The 16,624-nt window shown below is 39.6% G+C and overlaps 1 protein-coding gene across 1 annotated transcript in view; it reads left to right on the top strand.

The window, feature by feature from the left end:
- The first annotated feature begins 793 nt into the window (after positions 1–793).
- Positions 794–16,624, top strand: part of LOC137032448 (B-cell receptor CD22-like) — a 45,009-nt gene continuing 29,178 nt past the window's right edge. The window contains exons 1-5 of the mRNA XM_067404210.1: positions 794–896; positions 997–1,335; positions 1,434–1,682; positions 1,763–2,014; positions 2,099–2,347. Coding sequence (XP_067260311.1) covers positions 794–896; positions 997–1,335; positions 1,434–1,682; positions 1,763–2,014; positions 2,099–2,347 — 1,192 coding nt within the window. The remainder of the gene's footprint in view (positions 897–996; positions 1,336–1,433; positions 1,683–1,762; positions 2,015–2,098; positions 2,348–16,624) is intronic.

Below are 16,624 nucleotides of genomic sequence, written 5' to 3'. Positions count from 1 at the left end.
CCTTTACAAAAATGCGACTACTCAGTCATGTATTCAGCTACAGTAAAGCTTTAATCAGTATAAAACCATATATTGAAAGCTAACAAACAGCAGTGACAGCATCTAAACAATTTGACACAAATACAAAAATTAAATACCATTCATAAACGTCCTTTAAAAGGCGCGACTGCAGAGGTTCTGCTTGACCCTCTTCATCTGGGTCTGATTCGGCTCAATTTGATACAGCAATATAGAAGCTATTATTTAAATTTCCACTGAAGCGGTAGTAATAACGAATGGTAAGGGGTGTGGCGTTTCCGGACGCTTCAGCGAATCATGATACACTGGGCCAACTACCAACCAGCTAACCAATCTAAGCAAATTGCGTATTTCGGAGGGAGTGGCTTCATAGAAGTAGGAAGTCAAACGAGCCGTTCAAATGACAATACAGCATTTTCAAAAAAACAAAGCATTAAGACATGCTAAACTGTGCCCTAAAAAAACACAATCAAGCCTAGAAAAAAAAACACTGAACCACCCCTTTAATGCTTGGCCATGTTTTGCTTGTAAGTGTAATAGAACAAATACTGACTGATCAGTGATTGGAGCAGGATTGTGTGTGTTTAAGGTGCACTTTGCATTGTAGATGAGCTCGATTTGCACTAGCTGGAAAAAGGAACTTGAGAAAATGAAGAATGTGTGATATACCTGCTTAACCACAGTATTTCTAAACCAAACCTCAATAAACACCACCACCGACACATGCAGTGAACTAATGATATTTACATGTACTATAATAAGTAGCTCTATATTCATGACATCAGAAATAAGCCGCTGTTCATTTGTTGTAGGTGTTGCTCTGATGTCAGTCAGAATGGCTCCTCCTCTTCCTCTGATCTTTCTGCTCATGATTCACGGTGAGTGAATGACTAAAGAGGAAACTAAGCAATTTCCCTCCCCAACATTCTTTGTACAAAAGCAGAGTCTTTTCTTTACTCTATAAATCATGTGTTTCAGGGGTTTCTAGTGCTGGTTGGGGTGTGAGTTACAGTCCTTCACACATCTGTGCACTAAAGGATTCATCAGTGATAATGAACTGCACTTATACATACCCTACTGGATATAAGATTGAGAACGTGTTCTGGATCAAATGCCCTATAAAAGATTTTCCAGATCTGTCTGAGGACCCTGAATACAGTCAGAGGCTTCAGTATCTGGGAGATAAACAGCAGAACTGCACCATCAGACTGAGTCATGTGACACTGAAGGATTCACACGAGTACTATTTCAGATTCATCACTAATATAACAGAAGGAAGATGGATTGGTAGACCAGGAGTGACTCTTACTGTCACAGGTGACTTTCATGAGGTTTCTCTCTTCTACTGTGCATTATGTTGAATAATAATCAGTGTATGACAGCAGCACTAGATATAATGTGTGTGTTGTGTTCAGATCTTCAGGTGGAGTCTCCTGAGAGAGTGACAGAGGGAGATTCAGTCCGTCTGACATGTAAAAGCAGCTGCACTCTGACTGACAGAGCAACATTCATCTGGTACAGAAACTCACATCCATTAACTGAGAGAAGAGACAGAAACAATGAACTCCTGCTGCAGTCAGTCAGAAGAGAGGATGCAGGCAGATATAGCTGTGCTGTACACGGACACAATCACATCTCTCCTGCTGTTCAGCTCAATGTCATGTGTGAGTACAGATTCATTTGTTCTCTTTAAAAACTAGAGATTGTGTTTGAATGAGATGATTTCATGTTATTGTTCTTTTAGATCCTCCAGAGAGCGTCTCAGTGTCCATCAGTCCATCTGGTGAAATAGTGTCAGGAGCCTCAGTGACTCTGATCTGCAGCAGTGATTCAAACCCTCCTGCAGAAATCTACTGGTATAAAGGAAGAACGTTTGTAGGATCTGGAAGAATCTTCAGCATCTCAAAGATCAGCTCTGATGACAGTGGAGAATACAAGAGCAGATCCATCAATGAACATGGAGAGAAATACTCTGATGTGACTTTAAACGTCATGTGTGAGTTAATGATCATCTGAACATTGTTTACAAATCCACAATTTTCTGATATTTATTGAGAATTTTCAATTATATCCATTTCAGATCCTCCCAGGAGCGTCTCAGTGTTGGTAAATGGATCTGGTGAAATAGTGTCAGGAGATTCAGTGACTCTGATCTGCAGCAGTGATTCAAACCCTCCTGCTCTGAACTTCAGCTGGTTTAAGGAGAATGAAAGCTCAGCTGTTGGATCTGGACAGAGTTTCAGTGCACTACAGAGTGGACGCTTCTACTGTCAGGCTCACAATCAACATGGATCTCAGAGATCAGACGCTGTAACTGTGACTGTTAAAGGTAGAGCAGCTCATATACTTACATTACTCTTTCTAAAGTGATGCAAATTAATAAATTGTTTTGTAGATCATCTGGTGATATTGTACATGTCCATTGGAGTGGTTTGTGGAGCTGCAGTTGTCCTTACGATGTTGCTCATTTGGTAAGATGATGTGTGTAATATTTTATTACAATAAATATTTTATTTTATCTAACTGTATTGTAGATTTTTTTTCATCATTGAAACAAATAAGAATAATTCTACACAAAGTTGACCAATGAAGATATATGAAATATTTTCCCATTTTGTTTTTAAGGAGAAGCAGGATGAAAAAGAGAAATGACACACTGGAGTCTCAGGTGAGAAAAATGAGTTTGGTTATGGTTAGTTTCCTGATCAGGTAAATGTACTAATGAAATATTGAAAGTCTGAATGCTGTTGTGACTTTATATGTTGTCAGTTATTGATTCTGTTTTCTCTTTTAATGGCAAAGATGAATCAGTCCAGACCTCATCCTGACAGAAATCAAGCTTCTGATGTTAAGTTGACTGAACCTGTTTATGAAAATGTAATGGTACATCAATGTTATAATTATCATCAGCTGGTGTGGATGCTAATATAGTTATTTATTTTGTGTGTATATTGTTTTGTTTTTTTTCCTTTAATGGCAAAGATGAATCATTCCAGACCTTTTCATACGGGACAGTTATTGATTCTGTTTTCTCTTTTAATGGCAAAGATGAATCAGTCCAGACCTCATCCTGACAGAAATCAAGCTTCTGATGTTAAGTTGACTGAACCGGTTTATGAAAGTTTAACAGTAAGTTAATGTTATAGTTATCTTCCATCGGTGTGGATGCTAATATAGTCATTTATTTTGTGTATATTTCTGTTCTTTTCTTGAATTACAAAAATGATCCAATCCATACTTCATGTGTGACGTCAAGCTGGTGATGTTGAGCTGACGAGCTTATTTATGAAAATGTAATGATAAGTTAAAGTTATAGTTTTGTCCATTGGTGAGGACGCTAATATAGTTATCATATATTGGTGTGGATGGTAATATAATTATTGTTATAGTTATCTCTATATACAGTACCATTGTAAAGGTACTTGCAGGTAGGCAGGCAGGCAGGTAGTGTAAACACATAGGTATTACTGTGGCCGGACGAAGAGTGCAGGACAGGGAACAACTTCATGATACAGACGATTAACTCAAATGACGAACAGCTGATGAAGATGATGATTAGTGTCCATGGTGACAGACTGTGGCGGGAACATAGAACAAAGGAACACGTGATCAAAGACAACAAACTGAAAGTCCATTCAAGCAGAAACTAAACAGGACATATCGCCCCCCCTCCAGCAAGGCGTGACCTTGTGCTGTGGCAGAACAGAGGGAGGGCCGGAGGGTGCTCTGGATGAGGATGAGGTAAAGGAGAAGGGTTGGTGAGAGGCAGACGAGAAGTGATGATGGCAGGATGCAGTGAGTGGATGGTGAAGGTGGGACGACGAGACACTGGCAACAATGATGGAAGATGGTTGATGGCACAGACCCAGAGCTCCCCAGTGGCGACAGCCCACAGCAGAGATGAGGAAGGGAGGAGTCCAGGTGGTTCATGACAGAAGTGGTGTGATGACTGACCAAGGAGGAGCCGGAAGGACGAGGGTCTCCGGTGGAGCTGAAGGTGGATGGAGCCAAGACAGAGCTGACAGGTCGACAGGCTGAGATGGAGCAAACAGTTCTGAGGCCAGAGGCTTGATGTTAGAGCAGGGCTCCCACGGAGATGGCACAGGGCTGTGAACATCCATCAGCAGCTGGGCTGGAGGACTGGCTGAGCTCTGGGATGAAGGCGGTGAGAGGAGACTGGACATGACGATGGTGAGAAGGGTGATTTCCAAGACAGTCCATGCAAGTAGATGAGGGAGAAATAGTCAATGGTGTTGTTTAAACACAGCAATGATGGTACCAGGTGGAATATGACAAGTCCTCATTGAAGTCAATCAGCCAGTCCTTTTCAATCTTCAAAAATCCCTCATCCTCAGATGTCGTGGGCTCACTTCCCTGGTCAAACTCACGATGGAGTTCCACTTCTGGGGTGAGGGTCAGCCCTGGCCTCTTCTCCTCAGGCTCTGGTTGACACGTTGCAGCGGGTGGTAGCTCTCCCTTCTGCAGGAGACACACATGAGTGCTCCGCGGTCGAAGGTGGGGATTCAGGCTCTGGGTCTAGCAGGGTCCTAGTTCAGGGATGGACGCCCTCCAGACACCTGATGATGGCTTCTCTCCAGTTGAGATTGGTGGTACCTGGGAGGTCCATGGGGTGGTAAACGTTCACCCCGATCCAGAACATTGATTTCAGGGTTGTGAAAGGGGCAGGTGAGGGCAAGGTAAAAAAAAAAAAAAAAAAAAAAAAAACTTTGCGGCATAATCCATTTGTGGTCCGGTCATCTGTAATGGTAACAGACAAAGGCAGAAGATAAGTTCCAAACGTTTAATATCAAACTCTCACAATGGCAGACAGGTAGTGTAAACACATGGGAGTGCAGGACAGGGAACAACTTATGTAATGACACAGACGATTAACTCAAATGACGAACAGCTGATGATGATGATTAGTGTCCATGGTGACAGATTGTGCTGGGAACAAAGGAACATGTGATCAAAGACAACAAACTGAAAGCCCATACAAACAAAAACTAAACAGAAATAAACTTGAAAACCATCCACTGGTATGGACATTAATATAGCTATTGTTGTGGTTATCTTATCTTTATTGTTAGCATCTATTGTTGTATAATCACAGTAATATAGTTATTATTTTAGTTTGTGGTGTGATGGGTCAACACACTATGATTTAATGACAAAGACCTGATACACTAAATATAATTTACTGCTTAAGATAAAGTAACTCAAGTCATTTTATACCAACCTGACAGTTAAAGTGTATTAAATATTAATGTATTCATTCTTTAATTTTGTCTTTCTTTCTCCAGGCTGTGATGAAGAAGTCATAGTGTTTTGGACAAATGGCAAAATATTTTACAGCTTTTATCATCTCTCTGTGGGCGGAGCTCTGAATGATTGACAGGAGTGTCACGAGTCACATTTATTTGTTTAGCAGCTGGTTTTATCCACAGTGATTTACAAACGATAAACATAATTTAACAATATTTACTACTACACAATGTGAAGTTTAAAGTACAAGCTAGATCAATGCTGGAGCTTAAGTGAAATGCAGTATAAATATTGTCAGTATAAATAAGTTTGTCCCAGTGAAGATGTCATACTTTGCGTGTTCTTTGTACCACCTGCTGGTGACTACAAACCAATGCATCGTTTTTTTTTTTTCCTTTTCTTTAATTAATGAAAGTGGATCTGTGATTTCAGTATGAAATAAAAATCTTACAAAGGCATACAACAGCTTTGTTATTAGCTTATTTACTACTAATCTGGCACTGTTGACCTCCAAATAATTCATGGTCGTGTTTCTAAAAGCTTTTTCGGTGCTACATAAACAGTTGGCGTCTGATGTCAATGACATCAAGAGCAGCCCAAATCCACCATTTTTAAATTAAACACGTCCACAAAGGGGAAGATTATCAGCTGCTCAGTGAAAACAAGCAGTAGAACAGAGAGAATCAAGATAATCACAAAATTGACAGAAAAGTACCTATAGGGATAGAGAAGCTATCAGTCGAATGAATTAATGCAGCACTAACAGCAGAGATATCTGAAACACTGTCAACATGTGGTGGTGGAGGGCATTGTACTATCCATTTTACATTTGAATGTCAGAAGTTTAATTGCTAATGGACAAAAATTAAAGCATTTCATAGAAGAATTATCTGTTAAACCAAACATCATATGTATACAGGAAACCTGGTTAAAACCATCACTTGATTTTTTAATTCATGGTTATACAGCAGTACATAAAGACAGAAGCTCTGCGATTGGAGTGATTACTTTCATTCAACAAGGTAGTAATTATAGAGAGAGATGCGTGTATATAGTATATATGAGGTGGGAAATGGCAAAATTATAGTATGCAGAGATTTTGATACTCATCTGTTTTTGTACTATCCCACAATGTGTTATGATTATTGAAGATTTTATGGATGACAACCAATGAGTATGTCTAAAGATGGGAGAGGAACTATGATGCAGGTGTGTTTAGGAGTGAGGTGAGAATCAGGCAGTCAGGTAGTGACTTCAATGAGGAGGATAATAATTTGGCAGGGAGTCGAAAATTCATCACAACACCGGTTAAGTGTGCCAAATGCATCAAACGTTCAGCCAATGTCTGAGGCTGAGACTACGTTGTCAGTTAGAAAGTCATGAAATAAAAGTAAAGTGCAAATAACAATTGATGTCAACAATTTTTGTGAAAAAAATTTGCTTGGTTTTAAAAAAATACACTGTGCACTAGTGTACATATGTAACGGTGTTTAAAAATAATGTTAGTTAAATTCAGCATAAATTGGGAAACTCTCCATTGGCTGTGACGTCACTCGCGTTAGTGCACATGATATTGCGGGGCGGAGCTCTATAATCAGGATCTCATAACTCGTCCTGCTGGTAAGTCGCATAAATGTTTGCTCTGTCTTAATAATTACATTTGGATCATTTTCAGGCCCAAGTTTGAATTATAAACCTCACAAAAGGTTACTTGTTTTGTCTGTCAACTCCTGGTTGTGTAATTGAGTCAAATATGTATTATTTGTGACTATATGATGAATTGATGAATGATGACTATGAATGATGACTATGATATTGGCCTGATTATAATCTTCAAACTACTGTTTTTCATTTAAGACGTTGTATGCGACATCGATGTGCTATATGCTGTTTGCTGATAAGCCTTAGGTGCTGTTTTCCCAGGTATGTGTTTTAATCGAGTTTTGTCATGTTCTATGTTAAAATATTAGCCCCAGCTGAGTGTTAGCTTTTAGCACATGTGCTGTATCGTCTCGCACGTGCTCTCTGCTGTGTTACTGCGCCATCTAAGGGCTGCGTTATTCTCTCTCCATCTCATTTGTGTAAAATATGTAAAATGATGGATACTTGAGTTTATATTTTCCCTGTATTAATGTGAATTGTCTGTATTAGTGTTTTATATTTTACTTTAATGGATGTGCGCTTTTATTAAGAATCTTTCCCACTATATATACATTTTCTCAATTTGAGCGTGAACATAATCAGAATCTCATAGCTCGTCCTGCTGACGTTGTATGCGACATCGATGTGCTATATGCTGTTTACTGATAAGCCTTTTGGTGCTGTTTCCCAGTTTTCTCGTGTCACAGATACAGTAAAGCAACCCTAAGTGACCATCCACCTGTTCTCCGAGTGAATTTATTCCATCCATCACACACACAGTCACACATAGTGCATATAATAACATCACATTAAGTTAAACATATTATGAAAATTGTAAAGGATATCGTAATAGAATATCCAACCTGTCTTTCCTTCGCTTATCAGCTTTTGTCTCTGTTTGGCCAGCAGATGTCCTCGGTGTGCAAAATCATTTCATAAATGAACTCTCACATCACTAGTCTTATCATAATAAATGAATAAAGCATCCCAGCGCTAGCGCCCTCTACAGGAATAACTTCAGATATATTCCTCTTAAGTTCACCCAAATGTTTCCTCATCTACATCTGCTGCATGTGAGCTTAAAGAGCTGGTACTTCGGGTCTGTGTGCGTCAGTCAGCCAAACAAATATCAATTAAGATGAATGGGAATGCTAATGGATAGCTTGTAGGTATTATGTAGACATTCTTAAGATATTTATTTTACCTTCTTGAGATATTCACAGGTCATCAGCATCATCTATGTCTCGTCTGTCCATGGATGTGTTCTGAAATCATTCCTCAGTCAGAGGAAGCAACTTCACCCTTATAGTGCACTATTTCAGGGTACAGACATTTGTAGTGGCGTAGAGAGCACTCATTCAATCCCATAATGCATTGCAAAAATGATTGTTCAGTGGAATGGTGACTGGTGCAGAAAATAGTGCTCAATCATCCTTATTCACTCTTTCGAGTGGACTACAGTGGGCCTGTCCAAATACCCACTTTTGAGGTCATGGCTATTTGAGAGCGTTTGCATGTGACAGGAAGTGAGCAAGACTGCCCCAGGTCTAAAAAAGGCAGTGCCCTTTTACAAACACTCAAATATGTTTTGTGTATCCTATCATGCATCATGTTCAGAAACTCACGTTCCCCAAAATGTTGAGGAAAATATTCCAAACTAAGTTAAATTAGATATTGTAATCAAAATAATAAAGTGTGAACTCTGCATTTGTACATCAGGTTATTAAAAGTTCTACACACACTAGCAGTTTTCACACCTACTTGAATTTTCACACCTATTTGAAGACGCAGACAAGAGGTCGAGTGCAAAGACTGCAAGTGTGAGTATTTTAACAGGCCTAGGTTTTACTGCTTACTTCTTCTGAGCACCTAAATGGACGTGTGATGGAGAAATAATAATAATAATAATAAAAATATTCTAGTACTTAATCAGCAAGTTCTTATTATTGCCAAATTGCTAGTCAAAGTTTATCAAATGCACAATCAAGCAATTATTTTCTTGGTTCCTTAAGACGATGCAGATAAACATTGAAAACATTATAACATGAGCATCTCTGTGAACCTGGTGTAGAGTTTTTACTCTTATTTCATCCTCTGTGATGTTTCTCTTTTGACTTGATAAACACCAACACTAGATGAAGTGTCATGAATAAGACCACATGTTAAAACATAAGGTGTTAACCACATGTGCTTCAGAGTGAGAAACCCAGTGTTGTTTCAACCTGGTCATTTTAGTGCTGGCAAAAAAGGTAAGAGCATCATTTACAAATCGTTGAGATTCATTATCATCAAATAGCTTTCTATTAAATGAACTGTATTTTTTAATGGTGTGAATGACTCTGTTTTGAACAATGTACAAAGCTGCTGTTTGTGTTGTAATTGTGGCCTATGGAGTGTAGATTGGAATGAAAATTGAAAGTATTTTATCATATGGTGGAAAATTTAAAAACATGAAGGGGTCTGAGCTGATATTTACAGTATATTAAGATATAGCTCTGACCTCGAAATCCACTCTCCTGCTGAGTTTAGCTCCAACCTTCATCAAATTCACCGCCTATATCTTTCTAGTAGAGCTGTAGACCTCGATCAGTTTGTGTTTGATTAGATTTGGAGCAAAAATCTGCAGGAAAGAGTAGAAAACCCCTGATCTAAAGACACTGTTTAATAATATATTTAACATGATTTCTCAGCTCAGTGAGTAAATGCAGCTTTTTTTTTTTTTAAACACATTATCGTTTAGGACTGCTACAGCATAAACCAATGTTTAAAATTCTAGCTGGTCTTCTGCAGGAAAGACATTTATTTGAGGACAAACATGATAAAATGAATAGGTTTTTCTTTAATCTTAATTTTTCTGCTGCTTTTATTATAGTGGTTGTGTAAGTGTTTAGAGTTTGGCCATGTTTTGCAGCGATTAGAGCAGGATTGCGTGTGTTTTGTCATGTCTATAAGGTGCACTTTGCATTTTAGATGAGCTCGATTTGCAGTCGCTGGAAAAAGGAACTTGAGAAATGAAAGAATGTGTGATAAAGGAGCTTAACCACAGTATTACTAAACCAAACTGTGCATCTCCATTAGATGAACGTGTGCTGCAGTAAACGACGACACTGATACGAGCTTCGTACAATGCAAATTTACTGGTAACTGGTATAGCTACATATAACGTTCAGTGCATACTAAGCATGCATCATGAAACAAGAGGATAAAATGTACAATGCTTAAAATGCAATACACAACATACTCCTCCCCTTTTACTTTCAACATCAACCTCAACAACTAAACATTTTTGACATCATACATATATATATATATATGTATATATATATGCACATAACTTCTAACTCTAGGGAAAGGGTAGACTGCATCGTTTCCCTGGCTGAACCCTGGGGATTATTCTGCCCCAACAACTTGGGTTAGCCACTAACTAGAGATCCAGTCTTTGTGGTGGTTTCCGCACTCTAGTCGGATAACGATGAAGAGGAGGCACAGGTAGTATTTTTACTAGAGTCTCTGGTGTAGCTGGTAAAGGAGATGTATTCTCAGAAGGAATGCTTGTCCAAGGTTCACTAGAAGGTGGTTTGGGCAAGATTTCTGGTACCACATCCTGACCAGGGTTGATGTGAGATGTAAGTTGTTGTTGTCTAAATTGCCGAAGACAAGAACTGGTCAACATTTCTCCTCCATGTCTGATTGTCTTTAGTTTCAACAATGTACAAAACGGGCAGTTTGTGCAAAAATGGTTGCAAGTACGCGGTCACCTGTATTGAAACTTCTCAACTTTGTCTTACATCGCCTCTCCACCTGCATTCGCTGTTGTGACAAGACAATCTGCTTGGTTCCTGTTGGTCTCAGCAGGTCCAGTCTGCTGCGTAGTTGTCGTTTCAGCAGTGCTGTAGCTGGAGAGACTTTAGTGACTGCATGTGGCGTGTTTCTATAAGACAACAGAAAAGTGTTCAATCGCTGGTTTAGCGAGCCCTTACCCTTTGATGCCTTTAGAGCCTTCTACAGAGTAAGGACGAATCGTTCAGCCAGGCCATTGGTGGATGGGTGATATGGTGCAGATCTGATGTGTTGTATCCCATTCACACGCAGGAAGAACTGAAACTCTTCAGACACCAGTTGGGGGCCATTATCGCTTACAAGCTGCTGTGGTATCCCAAAATGACTGAACACAGATCTAAGCTCTTCAATGGTTTTCTCAGAAGATGTGCTGTTCATGATGAAGGTCCTGCAAAGTCGATATGTATTCTTTGCCATGGCTCCTCTGGGAAGTCCCATGAGTGCAAGCAGGCTATCTGTGGCATGTTTCTTACATTCTGGCAATCTGGACAACCCGATGCTTCCTCTTCAATCTCTGCGTCTATGCCAGGCCACCTGCGGGCCAACTCTTTCATCCTCACTACTCCTGCGTGGCCTGCATGAAGTTCTTTTAGTAGAAGATTCCTCAGGGACGGGGGTCTAATGACACGATATCCCCACAGCAGGCAGCCCGATTGTACTGTGAGCTCATTTTGTCGAACCAGGTACGGATTGAAGTTGTCTGCCATCTCTCCTCTCTTTCCATGAGAGATCCAGGCCAAAACTGGGTCAGTTCTTGTGAATCGTTTCACTTGAGCTGCAGTGACAGGTGCTCTCTGCACTTCCTTAAAGTAAAAGATGTCAGCTTGACTGCCTTCTGGTGGTGTGTCCGGCAGAGGCAACCTGGACAGACCATCTGCGTTACAGTGCTGCTTGGATCTTCTGTACTTGATGTCATACTGATGTGCTGACAACAACAGAGCCCAGCGCTGCATGCGATTTGCCGCCAACGAGGGAATGCCAGTTTGGGGACCAAAGACAGAGGTAAGTGGTCTGTGGTCCATAAGTATAGTAAATCTGTGCCCAAACAAGTATTGGTGAAATTTCTTGACACCAAATACGATTGCTAAGGCTTCTCGTTCAATTTGAGCGCAATTGCTCTCTGCTGAGTTCAGGGTCCTTTCTTCACCTGTGAAAGTGTGAAAGTACTGCGTCGACACCATATGGTGAAGCATCACATGCCAGCTGTATCAGTAGTGAAGGGTTGTAATGAGTGAGAAACTTGGATTGTGTACACATTTCACATCCTTGAATGCCTTCTCACATCTGTCAGACATTTCCATTGTTTGGACTTGTTCAGCAGTTCATGTAGGGGAAGAAGCCTGCTGGCCAGGTTTGGCATGAACTTTGCATAGTATGTCAGCATCCCTAAGAATGATCTCAGCTGACTTATGTTCTTAGGAGATGGTGCATCCACAATAGCTTTTACTTTTGATGATGCTGTGTGGAGACCAGTGCTGTCAATTACATGACCAAGATACTCAATGATGGGTTGGAAGAATTCACATTCCACCAAGATGGCAGCGCCAGTGTTTTCTCATTTGTCTGCGTAGCTTATCTGTGTCTATATTTGTGTTTTATAAACTTAAAGGGTTACCTGATTCGGAATAATTTTCATCCTGGGTCTCAGATCTGTGCTAACAACTTGGCAAACAGTAAATAACATAACCCGATAACAACAAAACGAGCTGGTCTGGCTGCATTGACGATATGAGGCTACCGATTTACCTGCTGCTCGCTTATGTGCTGAGCTCACCGACTATGGATGCTCCCGGATCTGGATCATTTGCATCGTCCCAGATTATTCTTCCAAATTCTGCAACTATGCTGTTTCTTGAAACCGGTGGCTTTACATCAATCCACATGGCTTCATCTGACTTTTATGATTTTTCTATTAAGGCTTTGCACTTGTGCAAACTTTTCAGTTGGACAGAAATATGGCAGTTCCAGTCCATCTCCTGCAAGCGTGATCATGGAATCATCAATGCACGCCCAACAAGATCAGCAGGTTTTTGGATTATTTTACTCCTGTTCCTATCAGGTAACATCCATCCCAATCCAGTTGCAGAAATGATTGACTTTTTGAGCCCTTAGGATTTGAAAGATAGCAGTGGCCTGCGTTTTATTCATGTCAACGTGCGCAGTCTGTTTAATAAAATTGACTCTATTCATCTGTCGGCTAAACTGACAGAAAGTGATATAATCGTCTTGTCAGAGACGTGGCTCAAACCATCAATTACAAGTAATATGATTCACATCGAAGGGTATAATCTCTTCAGGACGGATCGTGTGGGTAAAGGAGGGGAGTAGCCATATATGTTAAGGCGTCGTTGGAATGTTGCTCCATTGAGTCAATAACAAAGCCAAAATTCTTCTAACTATGTGCCATTAAATTAAATCTCCCCAATGGCGCTTCTCTGACTGTGGTAGGATGCTACCGCCCACCTTCGGCTGCAGCTGGAGCAACTGCCCTGCTGTCTGACTTTTTGTATAAATTGCCTAATGAGTATATTGTCCTAGGAGACTTGAACTGGGACTGGCTATCGACTTCATCACCGTTAAGAGACATATGTGATGTGTTACATTTGACACAATTAGTACAGTCACCTACACGCATAAATCCAAAACGAATGGACAAATCTACATTAATAGACGTCATTCTGACTAATGCTCCACATAAGTACTCGGCTACTGGAGTTTTTTGTAATGATGTCAGTGATCATTGTATGGTTGTCTGTGTTAAAAATAGCAAATTGACTAAAAACAAGCCACGGTTTATTTTTAAATGAAATTATAAATGTTTTAATGAACAAGCTTTCCTTCATGAAATCTATCAGAGTGATTTAAACTTAGTTTGTGATATGGATGATCTGGCCTGGAATTATTTTAAGGTCAGGCGAGTTTGCTGGCCAATTAAGAACACGGATACCATGGTCCTTAAACCAGGTACTGGTAGCTTTTAAAGTGCTCTAAAACTTCCTGGTATATGGCTACGTTGACCTTGGACCTCAGAAAACACAGTAGACCAACAGCAGCAGATGACATGGCACCCCAAACCATCACTGACTGTGGAAACTTTACACTGGACCTCAAGCAATGTGGATTGTGTGCCTCTCCTCTCTTCCTCCAGACACTGGGACCCTGATTTCCAAAGGAAATGCAAAATTTACTTTCATCAGAGAACATAACTTTGGACCACTCAGCAGCAGTCCTGTCCTTTTTGTCTTTAGCCCAGGCGAGACGCTTCTGACGCTGTCTGTTGTTCAAGAGTGGCTTGACACAAGGAATGCGACAGCTGAAACCCATGTCTTGCATACGTCTGTGCGTAGTGGTTCTTGAAGCACTGACTCCAGCTGCAGTCCACTCTTTGTGAATCTCCCCCCACATTTTTGAATGGGTTTTGTTTCACAATCCTCTCCAGGGTGCGGTTATCCTTATTGCTTATACACTTTTTTTCTACCACATCTTTTCCTTCCCTTCGCCTATCTATTAATGTGCTTGGACACAGAGCTCTGTGAACAGCCAGCCTCTTTTGCAATGACCTTTTGTGTCTTGCCCTCCTTGTGCAAGGTGTCAATGGTTGTCTTTTGGACAACTGTCAATTCAGCAGTCTTCCCCATGATTGTGTAGCCTACAGACCTAGACTGAGACCATTTAAAGGCCTTTGCAGGTGTTTTGAGTTAATTAGCTGATTAGAGTGTGGCACCAGGTGTCTTCAATATTGAACCTTTTCATAATATTCTAATTTTCTGAGATACTGAATTTGGGATTTTCCTTAGTTGTCAGTTATAATCATCAAAATTAAAAGAAATACACATTTAAAATATATCAGTCTGTGTGTAATGAATGAATATAATATACAAGTTTCACTTTTTGAATGGAATTAGAGAAATAAATCAACTTTTTGATGATATTCTAATTATATGACCAGCACCTGTATTATGAAAATTGTAAAAGATATTGTATTCGAATATTCAGCCTGTCTTTCCTTTGCTTGTCAGCTTTGTCTTTATTTGGCCAGCAGATGTCCTCGGTGTGCAGTGTGCAAAATCATATCATAAATGAACTCTCATGTCACTAGTCTTATCATGATAAATGACTAAAGCATCTCAGCGCTAGTGCCCTCTAAAGGAAGATCTCCAGATATATTCCTCTAAGTTCACCCAAATGTTTCCTCATCTACATCTGGTGCATGTGAGCTTAAAGAGCTGGTACTTCGGGTCTGTGTGCATCAGTCGGCCAAACAAATGTCAACTGAGATGAATGGGAATGCTAACGGATAGCTTGTAGGTATTATATAGACATTCTTAAGATATTTATTTTACCTCCTTGAGATATTCACAGTTCATCAGCATCATCTATGATGTCTCGTCTGTCCATGGATGTGTTCTGAAATCATTCCTCAGGTAGAGGAAGCAACTTCACCCCTGACAGCAACATTGTGTCAGCCCAGATCTGGCCCACATCTGGTCCGCATATAATCCACATGTACCAGATGTGGGCCAGATCTGGGCCGCACTACGTTGCTGTCAGGGACACTTATAGTGCACTATGTTAGGGTACAGACATTTGTAGTGGCGTAGAACACTCATTCAATCCCATAATGCATTGCAATAATGAGTGTACAGTGGAATAGTGACTGGTGCAGAAAATGGTGCTCAGTCATCTTTATTCACTGCTTCGAGTGTGTAAATGTCTTATAAATCGCATTAATATTCTCCTAAACAGTTTATAACATATATAATATCTTATACTTATATATTAAGTCATTATAGTTTTACAGTGTCACTTTGACGGTTCCGCTTTTATTTTGAAAAGCGGCGTTTTTCTTCTTCAGATGTTTTTTTTGTGACTCTAAACATCCGCTACTCTCTTCACAATGTGATGTTCACATATCGTCGGAAGAACGGTAAAAACTTGTAACCTCTTTAGTTATTTATCATGTTCATCCATTTGAATTTTGTAAAGAAAGAGTTTACATTGTGATTTACTTGATTGATTTTGTATTGCTCGTACATGTTATTTCTAAGAGCTCCGAACTGTGAGGATGTGTATCGAGCTAGAGCGCATGGTAGCTGATGGCAGAAACTCTTTGATTAGCGCCCTTGGAGAAGCGGAATGAGGTATGAAGGAAAATGGGTGGAGTTTGTACTATTATCAGAAGGGATATTGTTTAAGGAAAAGAGAATGTCAATACTTCATTTGTTTATGGGCTTTTTGCACATGTCGTCAATTTAAAAACATATTCTTTCTGTAAACAATTATAATATATTGTGTTTCATTTAAAATAAGCATGTGATATTTCATTTGTCATGAAGGCTTAAAAACACATTTCATATTTCATATTGGTCATTTGTTAAAATTATTTGTATTGGGTGTAAACATGATTAATATGTGAACATGATTTATGTGCAAATTATTTGTGAAACTACATAGAAGCATTTTGTATTTCTTCTGTTTATTCTGTAGTTTTCACGATGTTCATGGTGCATGGTGCTCTTTGAGAGGAAGAAATAAATTGACACCCGTTTGAAACTCTCTGCGTCTTGATTGATATATCCGAGGGGCCGCTACAGAGTGGACTACGGTGGTCCTGTCCAAAAACCCACTCTTGAGGTCATGGCTATGTTTTTTTTTTTTTATTATTATTATTATTTTTTATATATATATTTTTTATTGAAACAACAGTGGGGAAAAACAAAGAGATTTGAATATATAAAACAATTAAATCAAAATTCTGTATCTTACATCACAAATCCATCATGTTTCTATTATATTAAGTATCCTTTTCAACAGCTTAGATGTCTTAACAGCTTTTCGATTGTACTGTATTGATGTTAGA

This window comes from Chanodichthys erythropterus, chromosome 12 (genome assembly GCF_024489055.1).
Source record: "Chanodichthys erythropterus isolate Z2021 chromosome 12, ASM2448905v1, whole genome shotgun sequence".
In the NCBI taxonomy this organism is placed as follows: domain Eukaryota; kingdom Metazoa; phylum Chordata; class Actinopteri; order Cypriniformes; family Xenocyprididae; genus Chanodichthys; species Chanodichthys erythropterus.
Note: the sequence above shows the minus strand (reverse complement) of the source record. Positions and strands in the feature narration are given on the sequence as shown.